We start from the raw sequence: 22,060 nt of genomic DNA, 5'->3' as shown, positions 1-22,060 counted from the left end.
TAATAATATACACCTTTGCAGTATTTCCCAGATTGGGGGATACACTTTAGCAAATATCTGCAATTATTTGTTTATGTAAGATTTCTCTTCCCTTCTGTGAATCATCATTCTTCACCCCAAGTATCTTGAGACTGGATTCTGTATAAGCAGAACACAAGAGTTAGGCGTTCAGAAATCATTAAATTCGTCCACTTCAAGGATGAAAATTTCTTTGGGTATCTAATAGAGTACAAAGTGGAAGGTGTTTCAGAAATATCTGCAGTGTTGAATCCTCATATTCCTCCAAGATAGCCCTAATCTGACTGCCAGGGTCCCACTCTTCCCAGATTAATGCCCACTCACGTAACAAACCTGATGAGGTAGTGAAGAAAACTAATTTTGTGAGTAAGCAACTGGCAGAATTTTTCACCACTCTGACTCTATAGCTACATGTAACTAAGTATTATCACTGATGACACATAATCTTAAATTGAAGTTTTAAGATCATTATTCTCCATGTTATACATGGGTATCAAAAGCAGTCTCCTCTTGACCACACTCCAGAATTCTGTCTAAAATTTTTCAATGACAACTTATCCATTTCCCCGGAGCCTCAGTGAGCACATGATGCCAACAATTCATTTCATGACTTCATAGCATGGGCCAAGTTTCTGCCGTGGAATATAAATGGAGACTTGAAAGACTTCCATCCTGTCTTGGGAAACAACCATTTCCAAATATCCACATATGCTTGCAAGTTTCTGCCTACTCCTCTACCACCCATTTCTGAAGCCATCTGATTTAGTAACCTGTATGCAATAGATACACAATGGCTAATGCAATCAAACAAGGAATGTATTAAAAGCACACCCAATAGCTCAAAATAAAAGACAAGTGAACAAAGTTAAGAAAATGACAGTAACAAAAGCTGTTCTGGGAACCTCCATTGAAATAGCTACTTATTATATCAAGATGCTACCATAGAACAAAAGCTCACGTTGCTTTTCTGAACTTGAAAAACCCATTAACAATGTAAAGTTCTGAGCCTCAGCTGACCATAGTGCTCATACCAAGTCCTGGGCAGGGCATCTTGAATGGTGGTTCCATCGTGACTACATACACCGTGAGGGAATGTTTCTCTAAGAGGAAATCAAGATGTTCTAACCTGTGAAGGTAGACTAGATTCCAGGCTACACAAACACATGAAGTGTGCCTTATATTGATTACTATAACTAAAGAGGTTGCTGCCAAGACTGCTTCCAAAGGGCAGAAGATAGCCCTAGAAAATGTTTGCAGTGTGGAAATGCATTTTTAATGTCATATTCTAGTAACAAGCTGCATTTGGTAAGACACAAAGAAACAATGTTGGTATGCAGAGTAGAAACCTCTGGAAGATGATATTTACTTTTGTTTCACATATGGCGTTCACAAGTAAAATGCCAAACTGCAAAATTCATATTATGTAGTACACATAGGAAGATATCTAAATATCCCTGTAGGCTCTGGGATGTTATTTCTTATTCTTAACCTCCTTACTAGATTCTCTTGTACACTGAAATAATCTGTATCTTATTATTTATAATTGAGAATTTTCTCAAATCTTTTCCTGAAATTTTGGAACACCTGGAATAAAATTTCTCTTAAAATGATTCCTAAAGGAAATAATTCTTCAAAATTAATATTAATTCAGATTTAATAATAGGTTGGTTTTTGTTTTTTTTTCTTTAGAATGAAGCTTCTAAGGTGAGGTTAACAGTCCAGCTGTGGCTTATCTGGTACATTCATAGATGTTCGTATTTTTTCCTAGGGGTTTCTCATTTCTAGATTTATATTTTTTCCCTACAGATTTCTCATTTCTAGATTTAAACTTTCCCTTATAGCATTGTTCCTCCAAGGTATATGCTTCCGATACATAAAATGTTTGTAATTTTGTTAATTCTGCCATTCATTAGCTCAATAATTTCTCTCATTAAAATTCTGTAAACTATGAATTTCAAAGAAGTCTATTCTATATTCATCTGGTTCATGAAGTTTCCTCTTTGTGAATCTTACATTAGTAAAATGACTTTACGTTTAACATGATTCCTCACCTGTATTAACTTTTTTAAAAAAGGTATGACTTGCTGCTGAAAATTTTCAGAGTGGTTACTAAATTCAGTTTTCCTGTGTATTGTCTACTATCTTTTCGCATGTAAAGAACAGCTTTCTGTGGATGCCTTTCCATATGCTGTGTATTCATAGTTTCTATTCAGTATGAGTCTTCTGGAAGATGACAAGATGATTCCACTTACAGAGTTTCTCTTTATATGATTCTGTTTCTATCTCTTGTGAATCCACTTTTCAGAGTTTCATAAAATTATCAATGTTTGTCATCTACATGAGTTCTCTGATGCATAATGAGCTGTGACTTCCAACAAAAGGCTTTCCCACATTCAGTGCACTTACAAGGCTTCTCTCCTGTATGTGTTCTCTGATGTGCACTGAGAATTGATTTTTGAGAGAAGGTTTTCCCACATTCATTGCACCCATAGGGTTTCTCTCCTGAATGAGTTCTTTGATGTACAATGAGTTGAGAATTCCTAATGAAGGCTTTTCCACACTCATTGCATTCATATGGTTTCTCTCTTGTGTGCATTCTCTGGTGTACGAGAAGGCGTAATTTCCCACTGAAGGTTTTCTCACATTGACTGCACTTATAAGGGTTGACCCCTGCATGAGTTCGCTCATGTACAATGAGTAGTGATTTCCAAATGAAGGCTTTCCCACATTCATTACATTCATATGGTTTCTCACCTGAATGAGTTCTCATGTGTATAATTAGGTATGACTTGCTGCTAAAAGCTTTCCCACATTCACTGCACCCATAAGGCTTTTCCCCCGCATGAGTTCGCTGATGTGAAATGAGCTGGTCTTTCCTATTAAAGGCTTTCCCACATTCGCTGCATTCATAGGGATTTTCTCCTGTGTGAATTCTCTGATGCACAATGAGCTGTGAATTGAAACTAAAGGATTTCCCGCATTCCCTGCACTCATGTGGTTTCTCTCCTGTATGAGTTCTCATATGTATAATAAGGTATGACTTGCTCCTGAAGGCTTTCCCACACTCACTGCATCCATATGGTTTTACTCCTGTGTGACTTCTCTGATGTACAATGAGCTGGGACTTCAAACTAAAGGTTTTTTCACATTGACTGCATCCATAGGGTTTTACTCCAGTGTGCACTCCTTGATGTACAATGAGCTGTGATTTGAACGTAAAGGCTTTTCCACATTCATTACAACTATAGGGTTTCTCTCCTGTATGAGTTCTCTGATGTACAATCAGGTTTGACTTTGTATTAAAGGCTTTCTGACACTCACTACATTCAAATGGTTTCTCCCCTGTATGAGTTCTCTGGTGTATAATAAGCTGTGACTTTAAACCAAAAGCTTTTCCACAGTTGGTGCATTCATAAGGCTTCTCTCCTGCGTGAGTTCTCTGGTGTGACATAAGCTGGTATTTCCGACTGAAGGCTTTCCCACATTCATGGCATTCATAGGGGTTCTCTCCTGTATGAATCCTCTGATGTATAATGAGCTGTGATTTAAAACTGAAGGCTTTCCCACAATCGTTGCATTCATGGAGTTTTTCTCCTGTATGAGTCCTTGTATGTATAATAAGGTATGACTTGCTCCTGAAGGCTTTGCCACATTCACTGCATACGTAAGGTTTCATTCCTGTGTGACTTCTCTGATGTACAATGAGCTGTGACTTCAAACTGAATCCTTTACCACACTGAATACACCCATAGGGCTTTACTCCTGTGTGAATCCCCTGATGTACAATGAGCTGTGACTTGAATGTAAAGGCTTTTCCACAATCACTACAAATATAAGGTTTCTCCCCTGTATGGGTTCTCTGATGTACCATAAGGTTTGACTTTGTATTAAAGGCTTTCTGACATTCATTGCATTCATATGGTTTCTCTCCTGTATGAATTCTTTCATGTATAATGAGCTGTGATTTTAAACCAAAAGCTTTCCCACATTCATTACACACATATGGTTTCTGTCCTGAATGAGTTTTCTGGTGTGAAACAAGCTGGTCTTTCCTACTGAAGACTTTCCCACATTCACAGCACTCATAGGGATTCTCACCTGTGTGAATTCTCTGATGTATAACAAGCTGTGAATGGAAACTGAATGTTTTCCTGCATTCACTGCATTCATGTAGTTTCTCTCCTGTATGAATTCTCTGATGTACAATGAGGTATGATTTACTACTGAAGTCTTTCCCACATTCATTACACCCGTAGGGTTTCTCTTCGGCATGAGTTTGCTGATGCACTACAAGGTATGACTTGCTGCTGAAGGCTTTCTCACAATAGCTGCATCCAAAGGGTTTTTTGCCCATATACATTTGTTGGCACATAAGTTGCGATTTCTTATTGACAGTTTTTCCAGATTCATTACTTTCACAGTATTTTATTCCAATAACAGTTTGCTCATGTTTAGAATGGAAGAATGATTTTCCACGTACCTGAAACCCATTAGGATTCTTTCTAGCATAATTACTAGTGAAATCTATATATTTCAAACTCTTTCCATGCGTGCCACATTTATGAGGTTTTTGTCTTGAAAGATACTTTGTACTAAGACGACATAGTTTTCCAAATGTAGTGCATTCAAAGCTTTTTGCCGTACTTCCCAGCTTGGCTTTATTTTCCTGATGCCAATCCATAAGATCATCAATTTTCCAGACTGTGTCTAGAAATGAGAACAATTGGTCACATGTTATAAATCACATGATTGTGGTACACTAGAAAGTTCCCTATGAAATGCCATATCATGAGGTTTTTAGTTTCAGATATCAGATCTGAATATAAATAAATTCTCAGGTATAAAAACACTCAAACTACTGGGTACTGAGAAAAAGAAAAACCAAACTGAAGATAGGCATAGTAAACTGATAAGAAGTTTAAAAGTTTTGCATATTGGATAAAGAAGGCAAAATAGGCAAAAGGAACAATGAAGATAATATAAAGATGTCATTAGGGATCTATGAACATTAGATTTATTAAAAAAGTAATTATTAAATACCTACTATGTGCCAAACACTATGCTAACTTCTAGAGAAATGGCAGAGAACAATGCAGATTACTTCCCAGTCCTCCTGGGAATAACATCTCAATACCTAGTAAATGGATAAAAATAAACTGAGAGGGAACATCATTCCTTAACAGGACAAGCAGCAGTTCTTAAAACCATTCAGAGAAATCAAAACTGAAACAAAAACAAAGCTTTCTACAATGTAACAAAAATTAGAATGCCATCAGACTTCTCATTAGGAAAACTAGAGGACAGAAAATAGAGCAATGAGGAATAAAGTCAAAACATTTTCAGATGCACCAGTCTCAATGTTTGTATCACCCTTTTCCAGGAAGCTACTCTTGAGTTGCTCCAAGAAAAGAAATGACAGAGGATATAGAAAATAAAATCAAAAAGGAGATTCCAGGATAAAAATTGCACAGCAGGCCTTAAAAAAACTAAGCTACTCTGAAAAACTTAGCAGTCAATATCACTAGGAAGAAAAAAGGAATACAATTAATAATTTGGCTGAAAGTATCAGCCAAGAATATTCAGATACTGAAAGGAGAGTCTGGAATTGAATATATGATGACTACATTAATGATAAAATTAAATAAGCAAAAAATTAACTACAGAAAAAATACAAATTTAGAAACGAAAATAAATCACTGTACACCTGCATGATTTACCTATAAACAGGAATTACAGTCATACCAACATAAAAACTGAAGACAGATTTAACCAAAATTATGAAATAACTATCAGAATGATGGAGGCATGGAAACATGAGAAGAGACATGTCTCCATCATGAGTGTGTATACAGTGGGAAGGTATGGAGGGAGGAGAGTGAAAGAGAAGTAAATCACCTTTCTATACTGAGCAATCATTAGGGGAGAAAGCCAAGGTGTAGCAGAATAAGCTGGTTATTTAGAAATATGGAGGCAACTACCACAAGAGTTAAAAAGAGACTGAAGATGTTTTCTCTAGCAGGCATGGCTAAGAATGGGCACAGGGTAGGCAAACAGCTGTGTGAACACAAAAACAAAAAGGGAAAGATAGAAAATAGATAGGAAATAAGACTAAGGATCAAATCCTTTGTCACAACAGGAAGTATCTGGAGGTTGAGTAGAAAATAGATAGATGCCCCAAAACAACATACTAACCAGGGTAATGAAAGAAAAGGATATTAAAAGAAAGCAGAGCAGATCAGGGGTTCTTAACACCTCACTCCAGGCTTACTGTGAAAAACTGCAGGTAGTTTTCCTATTAAATCTGATCCCTCTTATTCATTTTGTATACAACCATCAAATTCTATCTCCCCAAACATCAATTCCCCACTGGGGCATTATCTTCCGTTAATGCACTGACAAATAAATATGAGCACTTTTGGTTTTCACAATGACTTGAGAAGGAGTGATATTATTAAATGGTCCTATAGTAAAAACTGTCCCCAACAAAATGAAAATAGGCCACTGAATAATTACTCTGTGCCCTAGAATCAGATTTGCTCCTGTGTTTGACTGTCACTATTTTTTTGGTAGACTTTCATAGTTCATGGATACTGAAGCCATCCTAACTATCAAACCCTGTACTTTATCCTTCCATTCCTTCTGGTGCTGGTAACACCCATCCTTATCTTTGCTCGGTGCCTGTATCTCTGCTTTCGTCATCTGAAATCTAATGTGTCTTCTCTACAGCATGTTCTCTGTAACAATAATGGCAAAAACAGGATTATACTTGACACCTCAAGGTAGAGTTCAAAGAATTCAAAAAATCAGGGAATACCAAACCCAGTAACTAAAAGACAGGCTTTTTTTTTTTTTTTTTTTAGATGGAGTTTCACTCTGTCGCCAGGCTGGAGTGCAGTGGTGTGATCTCGGCTCACTACAATCTCCGCCCCCCCAGGTTCAAGCAATTCTCCTGCCTCAGCCTCCCGAGTAGCTGGGATTACAGGCATGCATCACCATGCCCAGCTAATTTTTGTATTTTTAGTAGAGATGGGGTTTCACCATGTTGGCCAGGATAGTCTTGATCTCTTGACCTCGTGTTCTGCCCACCTCAGCATCCCAAAGTGCTGGGATTACAGGCATGAGCCACCACGCCTGGCCTTTTTTTTTTTTTTTAAAGAGACAGGGTTGGCCGGGCATGGTGGCTCATGCCTGTAATCCCAGCACCTTGGGAGGCTGAGGCGGGATCACCTGAGGTCAGGAGTTCGAGACCAGCCTGACCAACATAGTGAAACCCTGTCTAAAAATACAAAAATTAGCCAGGTGTGGTGGCACGTACCTGCAATCCCAGCTACTTGGAAGGGGGAGGCAGGAGAATCGCTTGAACCTGGGAGGTGGAGGTTGCAGTGAGCCGAGATTGCACCACTGCACTCCAGCCTAGGCAACAGAGCGAAACTCCATCTCAAAAAAAAAAACACAAAAACAAAAAGAGACAGGATCCCTCTCTGTCACCCAGATTCAAGTGCAGTAGTGCAACCATTGCTCACTGCATCTTCAACCTCCCAGACTCAACTGATCCTCCAACCTCAACATCCCAAGTACCTGGGACTACTGGCAACAGCCATCATGACCACCTAATTTTTAAAAATTTTTGGTAAAGCTGGGGTCTCACTATGTTGCCCAACCTGGTCTTAAGCTCCTGGCCTCAAGTGATCCTCCCACGTTGGCCTCCCAAACTGCTGGGATCACAGACATGTGCCACTGCACCTGGCACATGGTTCCTGTAAAAAATTTAGCCTGTTGAACATGATCAAGCATTCTTAAGCTTGAAGATTATTTAAACATGATTCAAGACCATATTAAATATGGTTCCTGGCTATGGTCCAAAGGCAATCACTGGGAACCCAAATACACACCAAGAGAATTGAGATTCTGAAGCTACAGAAAAGCCGTTTCCCCAATGACCATCTCGAGTTTAATCACAGATGATGATGGAAAAGGAAATTATGCTTGGAAAGCAGAAAAAAAGGTTCACCAGGTAACTTATTTCACTGCCACAGAAAGAAATTCTGACAAAGCCAACAGTGTAAACCAGTGGCTACCATGTGGTGTTCACTGCTGCTGCCCTCCTGGAACTGGGGGACCCTAGACTTGTCTCTATCCCTCTACATTTGGATGGCTGGATGTGTTTAATTTATCTTTAATTATAAGTCTATAGACCATAAAGAACTACTCCCCACTCTGAATGGGAACAGGATCCTAGACTTGTATTAATGTAGTACAAGAACCAACATATGGGTTGCAGCAAATATCTGAAGATGGATGGCTGGGAAGAAGGGTGTGACAGGTGCTGCCTGGCCAAGGAAGGTGAAGGCAGATAGTGCTGCTTACCCAGTGGTTCTTCTGCCCTGCTCCTGGCTGGCAGTAACCTGATTTTTTTTCCACCCCTATCTAGGTGATGTGCTTCAGTCAGGGAAGTGAGGACCCATTTCTATCCCCAGTCCCACTCCCAAAAGGTAAAGCATAATTTATCTGAGCCAACAGAGATAGCCCCATTTCCCTTTCCAGAGCCTTCATCAGACAGGGGCATGTGACAAAAATTTAGCCTGTTGAACATGATCAGTCTGCTTGGGACTTCCTGGGATGAGTTTTCCTGTCTGACAGACTCATGTGTGAAGAAACAGCCCTTTTTCTTTCATTGGCCACTGGTATATCCACAGGCATCAACTAGAACTGCAAGAGCCATCTGAGGGCCATTAAAGAAGATAACCTAAGGAAAATGCCAACATACCTAGATGGGCCCTTGGTGATTGAGTGAGTCAATCACTTAGTTGATCCTGGAGCTGCCCCACTTCAGGACCTTTTGTGATGTGTAATAATAAATCACTTCTGCTTAAACTAGTTGGTCTGGGATTGACCAACAACTGCAGCTGAAACAATCCTAGTAATGCAAGGACTAACTGTTGATTTATGCTGTCATGCTAGTGATAGAATAAATGGGGTGTTCAGGGAAATATATCTGACAGTAACATCGAAGATGAATTAGTATAAAAAGAGTACAATGAATACATTTAGCTAAATACAACAATCCAGACATGATAATACTGGCCTCATTTTGAGTGGGAATTGAGACGATGAGGGTTTTAAAAGACCTCTTTTTAAAGAAACAAAATGCTAACACGCTGTACCAAAATCAGTAAGGGAGCCCTGCACAGAAAGGAAATTCAAGCTGACTTCCCCAGTGTTAGGAAAAAAAACTTAGAATTTAAAAAACAGGATAAACAAAGAGAAGAAAGATGAAAAGAAGGTGGTATGTAGGTGGCTATGGAGCAGTGTGAGAGACGATTCCAGTTTCTGAAAACGAGGCCAGGGAGTGGTACAAGGAAGATGCCAGTCAATCAATCAAAACAAGGACCAAAGGGCAGATAAAAGATCAACTTGGCTATCAATTACCAGTAGAGGAAAAGAACTTAAATCTTCCGAATGGAAGTTGTTAAGGTTTGAATGTGTCCCCTCTAAAACTCATGTTGAAACTTAATCTCCATTGTGGTGGTATTAAGAGAAGATTAAGTTGTGTCCTCATGAATGGATTAGTGGTTTCTAAAAGGGCTTGAGGGAACGATCTAAGGCCTTTTTTGCCCCTCTTTCTGTCCCACAGTGTTCCTCACCTCCAGAGGATGCAGCAACAAGGCGTCATCTTGGAAGCACAGAGCAGGCCCTCACCAGACACCAAACCTGCCAGCACCTTGGCTTTGGACTTTCCAGCCTTCAAAACTGTGAGAAATAAATTTCTGTGCTTTATAAAATTACCTAGTCTATAGTATTTTATTATAGCAACACAAATGGACTCAGACAGATGTCTTCTTTTTTTGAGATGAGACCTCACTATCACCCAGGCCAGAGTCTAGTGGCACAACCATAGTTCACTGCAGCATCAAATTCGTGGGCTCAAGTAATCCTCCCACCTCAGCCTCCCAAGTTGCTGGGACAACAGGTGCACACCACCATGCTCAGCTAACACATAAGTCTTTTAAAAGTTACACTATATGAGGGAAATGAAGAATAAAGACCCCTTGGATTCAGAAGAGCAAGAGAAGCCCAGTAGAACATGAAGGTAAAAAGTGCTTGGTCATGCAGCAGAAGAGCAGGATCAACAGGTGTCACTGCAGGATCATGGACACTATCAAATGACAAAGGAGTGTGCTCAGAAGGTACAAAGTGATAATGTTAAAGCCATTAGCAAGGTCAGGTGCGGTGCCTGATGCCTGTAATCCTAGCACTTTGGGAGGCCGAGGTGGGCGGATCACAAAGTCAGGAGATCGAGACCATCCTGGCTAACATGGTGAAACCCTGTCTCTACAAAAAATACGAGAAATTAGCCAGGCGTGGTGGCAGGCGCCTGTAGTCCCAGCTACTTGGAAGTCTGAAGCAGGAGAATGGCATAAACCTGGGAGGCGGAGCTTGCAGTGAGCCGAGATTGCACCACTGCACTCCAGCCTGGGTGACAGAGCGAGACTCCATCTCAAAAAAAAAAAAGCCATTAGCATAGAGAAGCACAAAAGGGGTAGAATCTACTAACAGGTTTCAAAAAGAAGGAAGATGGGACTGTGGTGGTTGAATTTATGTGTAAGGGATTTAAATGTAATTTTCAAAATATAGAAAGGAAAGAGAAGGAGCATGAGAGTCACATCAAGTGAAGGAAAGAGGAAAGGCTTGCTAAAATGCATAATGAAATGAGTCTATCACCAAGATAGAGTAAGGAGGGAAATAAGGATGCCAACGAGAAGATTAAGAGTGGATGGTAAGGCCGGGCATGGTGGCTCATGCCTGTAATCCTAGCACTTTAGGAGACTAAGGCGGGCGGATCACCTGAGGTCAGGAGTTCGAGACTAGACTGGCTAACATGGCAAAACCCCATCTCTACTAAAAATATAAAAATTAGCTGGGAGTGGTGGCGCACAACTGTAATCCCAGCTACTCAGGAGGCTGACACGGAAGAATTGCTTAAACCCAGGAGGCAGAGGATGCAGCGAGCCGAGATCACGCCACTGCACTCCAGCCTGGGCAACAAAGTGAAATTCTGTCTCAAATTTAAAAAAAAAAAAAAAAAAAAAAAGCGTATGGTAATACACAAGGCAAAGTACAAACAAGAGGAGCACATCACATTGGAATTCATGCTAATTCTAAATAAAAAGGAAAAGATTTGTCTCCATCACTCACTTGGACAGGACTGATTTGGAACTTGGGCCTGCACCATACACAGCTCTTCTCCTTGTTCCAGCTTGAAGATGATATCAGGTTTGGTGTGTTGATACCCTTTAAATAGAAAATCATAGACAACCTGGAACAAACAGCTTGAGATTCAGAGATTCCGAAGAATGGGAAAGATTTGGTTTGGAGGTAGCATGATGAAGCTGCCTTTTTGCAATTTGGCAAAGTAAAGACCATTCCACTGGCATACTCTGCTGCCAATAGGGAACTAAGAAAATCTGGCCTTAAAATCTAAGTCCAAAATCACTAAGTATTTCACAGAAGGCCTCCAGTTTTCAGCAACCAAGAAGAAGCCTGGAGATCGAGGACACTCCTCCTCAGGGAGGCAGCACTTACCTAGGGACACCAGGTTGCTATAGTTCTCCAACATCACACTCCTGTACAGGCACTTCTGTGCTGGGTCTAGCAGCTGCCACTCCTCCCAGGTAAAATCCACAAACACATCCATGAATGACAAAGGTCCCTGAAATACAATATTCTCATCCAATTTCAAGTTATTTTACTAGGTTTGTGGAAAACTAGCTGTTTAGAGTGTCCTTTATGTTTAGCTTTGTGAGAACAAAAATTATATTGAAAACATGCATCAGTGTGCATTAAATCAGTCATCTTTCTTTTTCTTTTTCTTTTTTTTTTTTTTTTGTTGAGATGGAGTCTCACTCTGTTGCCCAGGCTGGAGTGCAGTGGTGTGATCTTGGCTCACTGCAAGGTGCGCCTCCCGGGTTCACGCCATTCTCCTGCCTCAGCCTCCCGAGTAGCTGGGACTACAGGTGCCCACCACCACGCCCAGCTGAATTTTTTGTATTTTTAGTAGAGACGGGGTTTCACCGTGTTAGCCAGGATGGTCTCCATCTCCTGACCTTGTGATCCGCCCGTCTTGGACTCCCAAAGTGCTAGGATTACAGGCATGAGCCACCGCGCCCGACCTCTTTAAAGTTTTAAGCTATCCTAGAAACCATCTATACAAGGGTGCTCAGATATGGGACCTTCAGTACTAAAGGCAGGACAGTCAGGCAAACAAGTTCGACTGATCACTCCTACTTCTGCAATACAGTTACCGACCTCTATGTCCAGGAATATAAACATGAATGAAATACAGTCCTGATGCCAAGAAGCTTTCAGCACTGCAGAAGGAAGAAAAGTTACATATGCAAATGCAACTGAAAGTCCAAGAAGCTAAGAAAAAAGAACACAAATTACAACGTGGGCACAAAGGAAGAAGGAAGCAATGCTATTTGACAGTGTCAGGTGGAATCTGTGAAAGGGTACTATTGGTACCCAGAAGAGAAGACACATTAAAACTTTATGGACTAAAAAGGTAACTGCTGTAAGTAGCAGCCACTCTGTGGGATAAAAGATCTAAACATGAAAATATACAGATGGTAAATGAGCATACAAAGCATGCTCAATACCATATGTCATTAGGGAATTGCAAATCCAGACAAAAGTAAGACACCACTACACACCTATTAGAATGGATAAAATCCAAAAAACTGACCACCAAATGCTGGAGAGGATGTGGAGCAATAGGAACTCTTATTCATTGCTGGTGGGAATGAAAAGTGGTAGAGTCACTTTGGAAGCCAGTTTGGCAACTTCTTACAAATCTAAACAGTCTTACCATATAATCCAGCAACTACGCCCCAGGTATTTATACAAATGAAAACTTACGTCGAAGCAAAAATAGAAGACACACATGACAAGCATCAGATATGAAAAGAAGTTATCATTACTGAACTCACAGACACGAAAAGACTTAACTGCTCTATGCACATAAATTTGGTTAAGTTAGTTGAAAAGGACATATTCTTTGGAAGACGCAAATTACCAAACTTACTCAAAAACAGATACACTTGGGTCAGGCACCGTGGCTCACGCCTGTAACCCCAGCACTTTGGGAGGCCGCGGTGGGCAGATCACAAAGTCAGGAGAACGAGACCATCCTGGCTAACATGGTGAAACCCCGTCTCTACTAAAAATACAAAAAAATTAGCCGGGCATGGTGGCACATGCCTATAGTCCTAGCTACTCAGGAGGCTGAGGTAGGAGACTCGCTTGAACCCAGGAAGCAGAGGTTACGGTGAGCCGAGATCGTGCCACTGCACTCCAGCCTAGGCGACAGAGCGAGACTCCGTCTCAAAAAAAACAAACAGATAAGCTTAATTGATAATTATGTATCTATTAAAGAAATAAAACTTGTAGTTAACAGCATACAGGTTGGAAAGAAACAAAACTGTCCTTTTTTACAGAAAGAGTAAGGAAACTGAGGATGCCAACGAAAAGATGAAGATGACACGACTGTTTATGAAGAAAATACCAAAAAATCTAAGAAAGTTCCTAGAACTAACTAGTGAATGTAGCAAGGTCACAGGATACATGGTCAATACATAAAAGTTGGCTATATGCCTATATAACAGCAATAAATCATTTGATTTTGAAATTAAGAAACTAGCTGGGTGCTGTGGCTCACACGTGTATTCCCAGCATTTTAGGAGGCCGAGGCAGGTGGATCACTTGAGGTCAGGAGTTTGAAACCAGCCTGGCCAACATGGTGAGACCCTGTCTCTACTAAAAATACAAAAATTAGCCGGGTGTGGTAGTGCGCACCTCTAGTCCCAGCTACTCGGGAGGCTGATGTAGGAGAACTGCTTGAACCCAGGAGGCGGAGGCTGCAGTGAGGTGAGCCCAGATTGTGCCACTGCACTCCAGCCTGAGTGACAGAGCAAGACTCCACCTCAAAAAAAAAAAAAAAAAGAGAAATTAAGACGCTGATACTGTTTACAACAGCAACAACAAAACAGAAAGAACTTACATATAAATCTAAAATATCTGTGTAGGATCTGTATGCTCAAAACTACAAACATTGACTTTTAAAAATCAAAGATCTAAATAATGGGGGGACCCTGTCCTGTGTTCATGGATTTGAACTCAATCCCAAAGGTATTGTAAATCGAAAAGTGAAAGGTAAAGTAATAAAGTAACAAAGAAAAAGATCTTTATGAGCTCAGGATAAGAAAACAATAGGACACAAAAATCATTAGCAATAAAATAAAAAAATTTGCAATCCAGACTCAGTAAAAGTTAGAAATACCTGTTCATCAAAAGTAAGCATTAAGAGAGTAAAAAAGCAAGCCAATATTGGAAGTAAAATAAGCACCTGAGGAAAAAATTTGAATATAGGCTTCATAGTAAGTTTGTTTTAAACTTTAATGTGCATGAATCACTGAATGTTATTAAAATGATGAGTCTGACATTAACACCATTGAGGTGAACTCTGATATTCAGCATTTCTAACAAGCTTCCAGAACAATACGTATTATGTAAACACACATTTTTTTAAAAAAAGGATACACATAAAACACAAAATAACTTTTTGGGGATGGGGAAGGAGATGAAAATTGAGTATAAGGAAATAAGAGAATATATAAATAAAGGTAGATAAGGACCTTACATGAACCAATGATGATAAAAGGGCCATGGGCCAGGCACAGCGGCTCATGACTGTCATCCCAGCACCTCAGGAGGCTGAGGCAGGAGGACTGCTTGAGCTTAGGAGTTGATGACCAGCCTGAGCCACATAGGGAGACCTCCTCTCTACTAAACATAAAAAACATCAGCCAGGCATGGTGGCACTTGCCTGCTGTCCCAGCTACTCAAGAGGCTGAGGCTGGAGGATCACTTGAGCCTGGAGTTTGAGGCTGCAGTGAGTTATGATTGCACCACTGCGCTCCAGTCTGGGCAACCGACCAAGACCCTGTCTCAAAAAAAAAAAGCGGGGGGGTTTTGAACTGAACTGAGGAGTGATTAACTTAACCCTCTGACCTAAGGATCTCCATCCCTCTCCGCACCAAAAAAAAAAGGTAATAAAGAAAACACTAGGAATAAACAAATGAGAAGCTCACCCAGGACTTGGTGATTTTTGGCTGCTCTTGGGAAACAAATAGCCACTCTAGGACTTTCTCTGTTCTGCGACTCTTCTGCTTCTGCCTGGGTGCTCCAGGGAGAGGTTGCAGACCAGGAGTCCCTTGGCCCAAGATGGATTCCTGACCTTGGAGCTTTCTGATCCCATCCCATGAACTGTTTCGTTCTTGGAGAGGTGGGACCTGTGGACTCAAGAGCAAATTTACTTTAGCGAGCATTATTTCCTTTTGGGAAAAGGAAATAGGGGTCACATCACATAAATGTGAGAGAAACACATTAGAAAACAAGGCAGGTTTAACTTCAGGAAATGCAGGGTTAGAGGCAGAAAAGAAATGGCTTCCTGACAAGGCTTAGCACCAAGAGTTCAAGTCAAGTTTTGAGCCCTTCATGATAAAAATAGAGGCAGACCCTCAAACAGCAAAGCTAGAGAAAAATGTCCTGGCTCATCCTAGCCTCCAAACAGGGACTTCCTGCCACAAACCAAATGGCGTCTTAATAGGCTGGTTTGGGAGGGCAGCGGGAATACCCATACAACATTATTATGAGGGAATAAGGAACCAAAGGAGGCTCTGACAGACAATAAAAACATAACCAAAATATCTGACCACATAAAAATTGTAACATAATATTTCAAAATGAAGTAAAAGAAATCAGAAAAACGAAACTTTGAAAGGACAGACATACAAAAAATAAAAGAGCCTAGAAAGTAGATGCTTAGACATCTGGAAAATGTGAAATGAGAAATATCAGAATAAATACATAAATTAGGAAAAAAAATTCAGAAATGAAGATTAAATTTAGGAGCAACACAAAAAAGCGCCAACAACCTAGAAGGCGGCACAGGTGAAAAGTGGGGAAAGCCTAAAAAAAAGGAATAAAAAATTAGAAAAAGAAACAATGAATGAAACGACATAAAAAGGCTGTTCACTGAGGCATTTTTATAACCCAAATATCTGTAACTACATAACTGGTTGAAAACACTATGGGCCATCTATACAGCCAGTAAAAGGGGACAGAGATAGGTAAGAGGGAGCGAACAACCTCTATGTACCAGTATTGGTATAATACAATGATCAATATATACTCTTAGTGATAATGACAAGGGGAAGAATAGTACATACAGAAAGCTAGCTTTTGTGTTACAAAAAAGAAGTGGGATTGCAAGTATATGTGTATGCATGCGTGTGCCATATAAATGGGATCATATAATATCTAGTCTTTTGTGTCTGGCTTCTTTCACTTCGCATAATGCTTTCGAGGTTTATGCTTGTCATAGCACATATCAACAGTTTGTTCCTTTTGTTGGTGAATAGTATTCCATCACGTTTTATCATTCACCATTAATGGACATTAAGATTATTCCCTGGAGGCCGGGCGTGGTGGCTCATGCCTGTAATCCAGAACTTTGAGAGGTCGAGGTGGGTGAGTCGCCTGAACTCAGGAGTTCAAGACCAGCCTGGGCAACACAGTAAAACCCCGTCTCTACTAAAATACAAAAAAAAAATTAGCCAGGCGTGGCAGCGTACACCTGTAGTCCCAGCTACTCGGGAGGCTGAGGCAGGAGAATTGCTTGAACCTGGGAAGCAGAGGTTGCAGTGAGTGCCACTGTACTCCAGCCTGGGCGACAGTGCCAGACTCCACCTCCAAAAAAAAAAAAAGGTTATGTCTCAGAGCCTTCTCTGTGTACACTGGGCACGGTCTACCCAACTCTACATTTCACTCTACATTTCAGGGTCTAGGATCCTAGAATCTCTGCCTCAAGAAATCCTCAACCTACATCCAGAGACTAAATAGAGTACACAGGCCAGAAAAATGCACATAGGGCCAGAATATCTGGGTTCAAGTCCTGGCTCTACATTGACCAGGGGTGCCACCTGGTCTCCAACTAGCCCTTTCTGGACCTCAGTACCCTTACCCATCAAAGGAGAATAACAGTATTCACCACCTGGGGCTAGGGCTACTGTGAGGTTTTAAGGTGATAATACCTATTAAAAGATTTAGCACAGAACCTCATACGTAGTAGACACTGACCATTAACATTTGGTTGAAATGGCAAAAGAAAACAAAACAAAACATAAAACCAGGAATACTTAATGAAAATAAACCACACTACAGAATGACAATCAACAAGATAAAAAGCATATGCTGGTTCTTAGAAAAGAGGACTCCACCTTCAAACATCCCCCAACTCTGACCAGTGTCTCCATTTCTACCACACTACACAAAATCCCTGCTACCTGTGTGAACCACTGTAGTCACCTCATCAGTCTCTTGCTTCCCCCTCTTTCTGTGTCTACACTTGCCACCTACAACCTGTTCTCCACTCAGCACTCAGAAGGGTCTTTGGAAATCCTAAGCAGATCATGTTGCTCCCTTTCTTAGCACCACACCCTCTCCTGGACCCCATGGTTTCCTAGCCTGATCTGGCCTCTGGCCACCTGTGTTCATCTGCTCTCCTCTCTCTTACTCCCTACTCCCAGCCACAACGTCCTTCCTTCCAGGTTACAAAGGCATCAAACTTCTCCTGCCTCACAGCCTTGGCCCTGGCTGTTCCCATCCTGGATGCTCTTCTACCTGCTCTTCCCAAGGCTGGCTTGCTATTGTAACTCAGACTTAGCTTAGACGTCACTTCTTCAGTGGGGGCCTTCCCTGAGCACCCAAGCTAAAGTAGCCACCACGCATTCTTTCTGGTTTTTTTTTTTGAGACAGAGTCTCACTCTGTCGCCAGATTGGAGTGCAGTGGCATGATCTCCGCTCACTGCAACCTCCTACTCCTGGGGTTCAAGCGATTTTTCTGCCTCAGCCTCCCGTGTAGCTGGGATTACAGGTGCCCACCACCACGCCCAGCTAATTTTCATATTTTTAGTAGAGACGGGGTTTTGCCATGTTGGCCAGGCTGGTCTTGAACTCCTGACCTCAGGTGATCTGCCCACCTCGGCCTCCCAAAGTGCTGGGATTACAGGCGTGACCCACCACACACAGCCCATCACCACTAAATTCCATTTAGGTTTCTATGACTGCTATGGTTTGAATGATTGCATCCCTCCAAAATTCATGTTGAAACTTAACCCCCATTGTGATGGTATTAAGAGGTGGGGCCAATTAGCTGGACGTGGTGGTGTGCACCTGTAATCCCAGCTACTCAGGAGGCTGAGGCAAGAGAATCACTTGAACTCGGGAAGCAGAGGTTGTGGTGAGCAGAGATCGCCACTGCACTCCAGCCTGGGAGACAGAACGAGACTCAGTCTCAAATAAATAAATAAATAAATAAATAAAGAGGTGGGGCCTTTTAATAGTGATTAAGTCATGAGGGCTCTCCTTCAGGAATGAGATTAATACCCTCTTAAAAGAGGTTTCAGAGAGCCACCTGGCCCTTCCATCTCTTTGGCCATGTGAGGACACAGCATTCTTCCCTTTTTGCCCCCTTCCACCATGTAAGGATGTAGCAAGAAAGTGCCATCTTGAAAGCAGAGAGCAGAGCTGGGCGCAGTGGCTCATGCCTGTAATCCCAGCACTTTGAGAGGCTGAGACAGGTGGATTATGAGGTTAGGAGATCGAGGTCATTGTGGCCAACATGATGAAACCCCATCTCTACTAAAAATACAAAAAAAAAATTAGCTGGGCGTGGTGGCACATGCCTGTAGTCCTATTTGGGAGGCTGAGGCAGAAGAATCACTTGAACCCAGGAGGCAGAGGTTGCAGTGAGCCAAGATCGCGCCACTGCACTCCAGCCTGGGGACAGAGAGAGACTGTCTCCAAAAAAAAAAAAAAAAAAAAAAGAAAACAGAGAGCAGGCCTCATCAGATACCAAATTCACCAGCACCTTGATCTCCAACTTCTCAGCCTCCAGAATTGTGAGAAAGTAGTATCCGTTATAAGTTCCTCAGTCTGTGATATTTTGTTACAACAGCACAAACAGACTAAGACAATGATCTAATATTACTTGATCTCCCTCATACATGTCACTTGACAAGCATTTTTGAGGTTTCCTTTTCTTTAAGTGTGAATTACATGTCTCTATTTTATCTCACTTTTCTTGGGTTCCATCTCAGTCTCCAACACCTCTTCCCCTGCTTTCTCTTGTCATTTCCCTGACCACTGTCCTCAGTTTTCTTCTTAGGGAACACGTTCTCCCTGAGCTACTTTGGCCAACCTAATTTGCAACCTCTACCTAGAGGAGCCAATTCATATAAAACTGAAATCTTCCCCATCTACCAATCACAATTCTGACAGTCTTCCCTTACTCAGCAAATGGTGACACTCCCAACCAGGCCCACAGAGTAGAATTCCAGTTGTCATCCCTGGCTTTTCTGCCTCTCTTAGCACTGCACCCAACTAGTTATGAAATCTAATTTCTTCTGCCTCTTTACCTCTTTACCTCCTCTCCTTTTTTTTTTTTTTTTTTTTTTTGAGACAGAGTCTTGCTCTGTCACCCAGGCTGGAGTGCAGTGGCGTGATCTCGGCTGACTGCAACCTCTGCCTCCTGGGTTCAAGCGATTCTCCTGTCTCAGCCTCCCGAGTAACAGGGATTACAGGTGGGAGCCACTGCACCCAGCCACCTCCTCTCCTTTCTCAAAACCACTAATTTACTTAAACCCTTATATTCTCTTACCTGCTGCAGACTAGACTGTTCTACCTTCAAATTCGTTGTGAAAACACTTCAATAAGTAAACTCCTTCCCCTATATCAACAGTACCAAACCAGGGACCGGTTTTGTGGAGGACAATTTTTCCATGGACGGGCAGTCGGGTGCGGCGATGGCTTCTGGATGAAACTGTTCCACTTCAGATCATCAGGCATTAGAGTCCCATAAGAAGTGCGCAACCTAGATCTTTCGCATGCGCAGTTCACAATAGGGTTTGTGCTATGAGAAGCTAATGCAGCCTCTGATAGGAGGCGGGGCTCCGGCAGTCATGCTCACTAACCCGCCACTCGCCTCCTGCCATGCACCCCAGTTCCTAACAGGCCACAGACTGGTACCAGTCTGAAGCGTGGGGGCTGAGGACCGCCTGCCCTATATGATAAAATCCAAGTTTTTAATGGGGTCCTCAAAGCCCTCTATGATCTTAGGCCTACGGCTCTAGCCTCATTTTTTAATATACCTCTACTATCACCATTAAACTCTACATTTCAGCAACCCTAAAGTGCCCAAAGTTCACCATGAGGTCATTTCAAGCCTCTCAAATTTGCACGTTACTTCTTTTTCCTAGGCTGGTTTTAATCCTTTGTTTACTTTAGGTTTGTCATCTTTCAAACCTAAGTTTAAGAATCTCTTAATCATTGAAGCATTTGGGAGTAAGGGGTTAGGGGGTGTCCTTACTTCCAAAACTGACCCATTCCTGCATGTCTCCGTGTATTTCCACAGCCTGCTCCCAGAGCACTCATTAACCTGTCATTGTGTCTTTCTTATCCACCATTCCTAGACCACTGTTCTTCAAGACAGGGATGATGAGCAACCCATCTTTGCATTTTTTGCACCTGCCCCAGGGTCCAGCAAACAAAATACAATAAACAAAAGTGTTGAACAAGTGAATAAAAAAGTTTGTAATTTCCAAAATAAGGTTCAAAGATCCCAGATACATAAGACTCTCAGTAAATAAAGGCTGAAAAAACTGAAAGATGGGTGAGTATCCCTTGTTTAACTCCAAAGTTCAGCGTACAAAGTTGTTAGAAAACAGATTGATGAAAAGAGGAAAAAAGGAAGTCGGATGACAAGAAGCATTTCTGGAAAGTCTAACACGCTCTAAACGACGATCCAGTTGCCTAAAAGAGCGGTGGGAGGAGAAAGCTCCTGGCAAATTCAGACTCTGGAATAGATGGAGTGCGCACACGTGGGCATTCAGGGAGACTTTTTCAAGAATGATAGAAAACCCCTACTCACCCAAATAGAAGCTGTCCGGACCCTGGTGGCCATCCCTACGGTCAGTTTTGTGTGCCTCGCTGGAGGTGACAGGACGCGAGGGATGCTAGAAGAGAGAACACAGTGAAGAAAGAGGTCTCCCAGCAGTCCCCAAACCCACAGGAGGAGGGTCCGAGGCACCAGGGCTGCCTGCCATTCTCAGAGCTGAGGCTCCTTCCCTCCCACAGCACGGGATTCACCATCTCCACACTCTCACCAACACACAGGTTAGGGTCAGGCAACCGCCCCGGGTCTGCAGCAGGAGAGAGTTAAGGCAGATTAGTTCTATCCCGTCCCGCCGCCTTGAAACCGGAGGAATTCCGCGCCTCCGGCTCCTCCAAACCCTGAAGGGGCAGCAGGATAGAGTCCGAGGTACTGCCTCCACCTCCAGATCTGCAGCCAGAAGGGTTCGCAACCACTCCAGACTCGGCTGGCCAGTTGACCACGACGGGCGACGAACGCTATCTGCGGAACAAGGCTCGCGCCATCGGCGCGGAACAATGGCGGCCGTTACGTATGTCGCACAGGAATTGCGTCTTGAGAGGCAAAGGCAAAAAACTACAACTCCCAGAGGCCTCTGCGAGGAGTTACTCCCGCGCCAGAGGGCTCCGGCCAAAGGCCACCGGCAGGGAGCGTGCTAAGGTGACCCGGAAGCTCAGGCCTTCCTGGCCCGGTCCCTGAGCTCCCGCGCTTGCAGATTTTAAATTATAAAGAGAATTAAAATACTTGACACCAATGGCTCAACGGTTGGAGGGATGTAAGTTAGGTTACAAGTGTTCTAGTCCCTGCTTTACTGAAATGGTAAAAGTCTTATTTTGCTTTACACTTTAATAACACATTCGTAAAATTCCCGTTACATGTTAATATAAATAATATTTTAATGAAAATTACATATATTTTACAAAAGAAAAAAATTTAGTAAGGAGTGGCTTCGCTTTTTGTTTAAGTCTTCTGACTTACTAGAAAGCTGGATTCTCA

At 42.0% G+C, this 22,060-nt stretch overlaps 1 protein-coding gene across 9 annotated transcripts; it reads right to left on the bottom strand.

The window, feature by feature from the left end:
* Window positions 1-175: 175 nt before the first annotated feature.
* ZNF268 (zinc finger protein 268) lies at window positions 176-21,616 on the bottom strand. 9 transcript variants are annotated; one of them, XM_054528489.2, is made up of 7 exons: window positions 21,468-21,603; window positions 21,065-21,149; window positions 15,165-15,365; window positions 11,602-11,728; window positions 11,215-11,310; window positions 9,663-9,768; window positions 1,345-4,725 (listed from the first exon to the last, which is right to left on the bottom strand). In XM_054528489.2, the coding sequence occupies exons 2-7, from the start codon at window positions 21,095-21,097 to the stop codon at window positions 4,707-4,709; spliced, it is 582 nt and encodes a 193-aa protein (XP_054384464.1). In that variant the 5' UTR covers window positions 21,098-21,149; window positions 21,468-21,603; the 3' UTR covers window positions 1,345-4,706. The 9 variants fall into 9 exon arrangements, with proteins under 9 accessions (XP_024112534.1, XP_024112532.1, XP_063568456.1 ...); XM_054528488.2 differs by having other exon boundaries at window positions 21,300-21,599; XM_024256766.3 differs by lacking the exon at window positions 9,663-9,768 and having other exon boundaries at window positions 176-4,725; window positions 21,468-21,616.
* Between the last annotated feature and the right edge of the window lie 444 nt (window positions 21,617-22,060).

This window comes from Pongo abelii, chromosome 10 (genome assembly GCF_028885655.2).
Source record: "Pongo abelii isolate AG06213 chromosome 10, NHGRI_mPonAbe1-v2.0_pri, whole genome shotgun sequence".
In the NCBI taxonomy this organism is placed as follows: Eukaryota; Metazoa; Chordata; class Mammalia; order Primates; family Hominidae; genus Pongo; species Pongo abelii.
The sequence above is the reverse complement of the archived record's forward strand: the minus strand, read 5'-3'. Positions and strand labels throughout refer to the sequence as shown.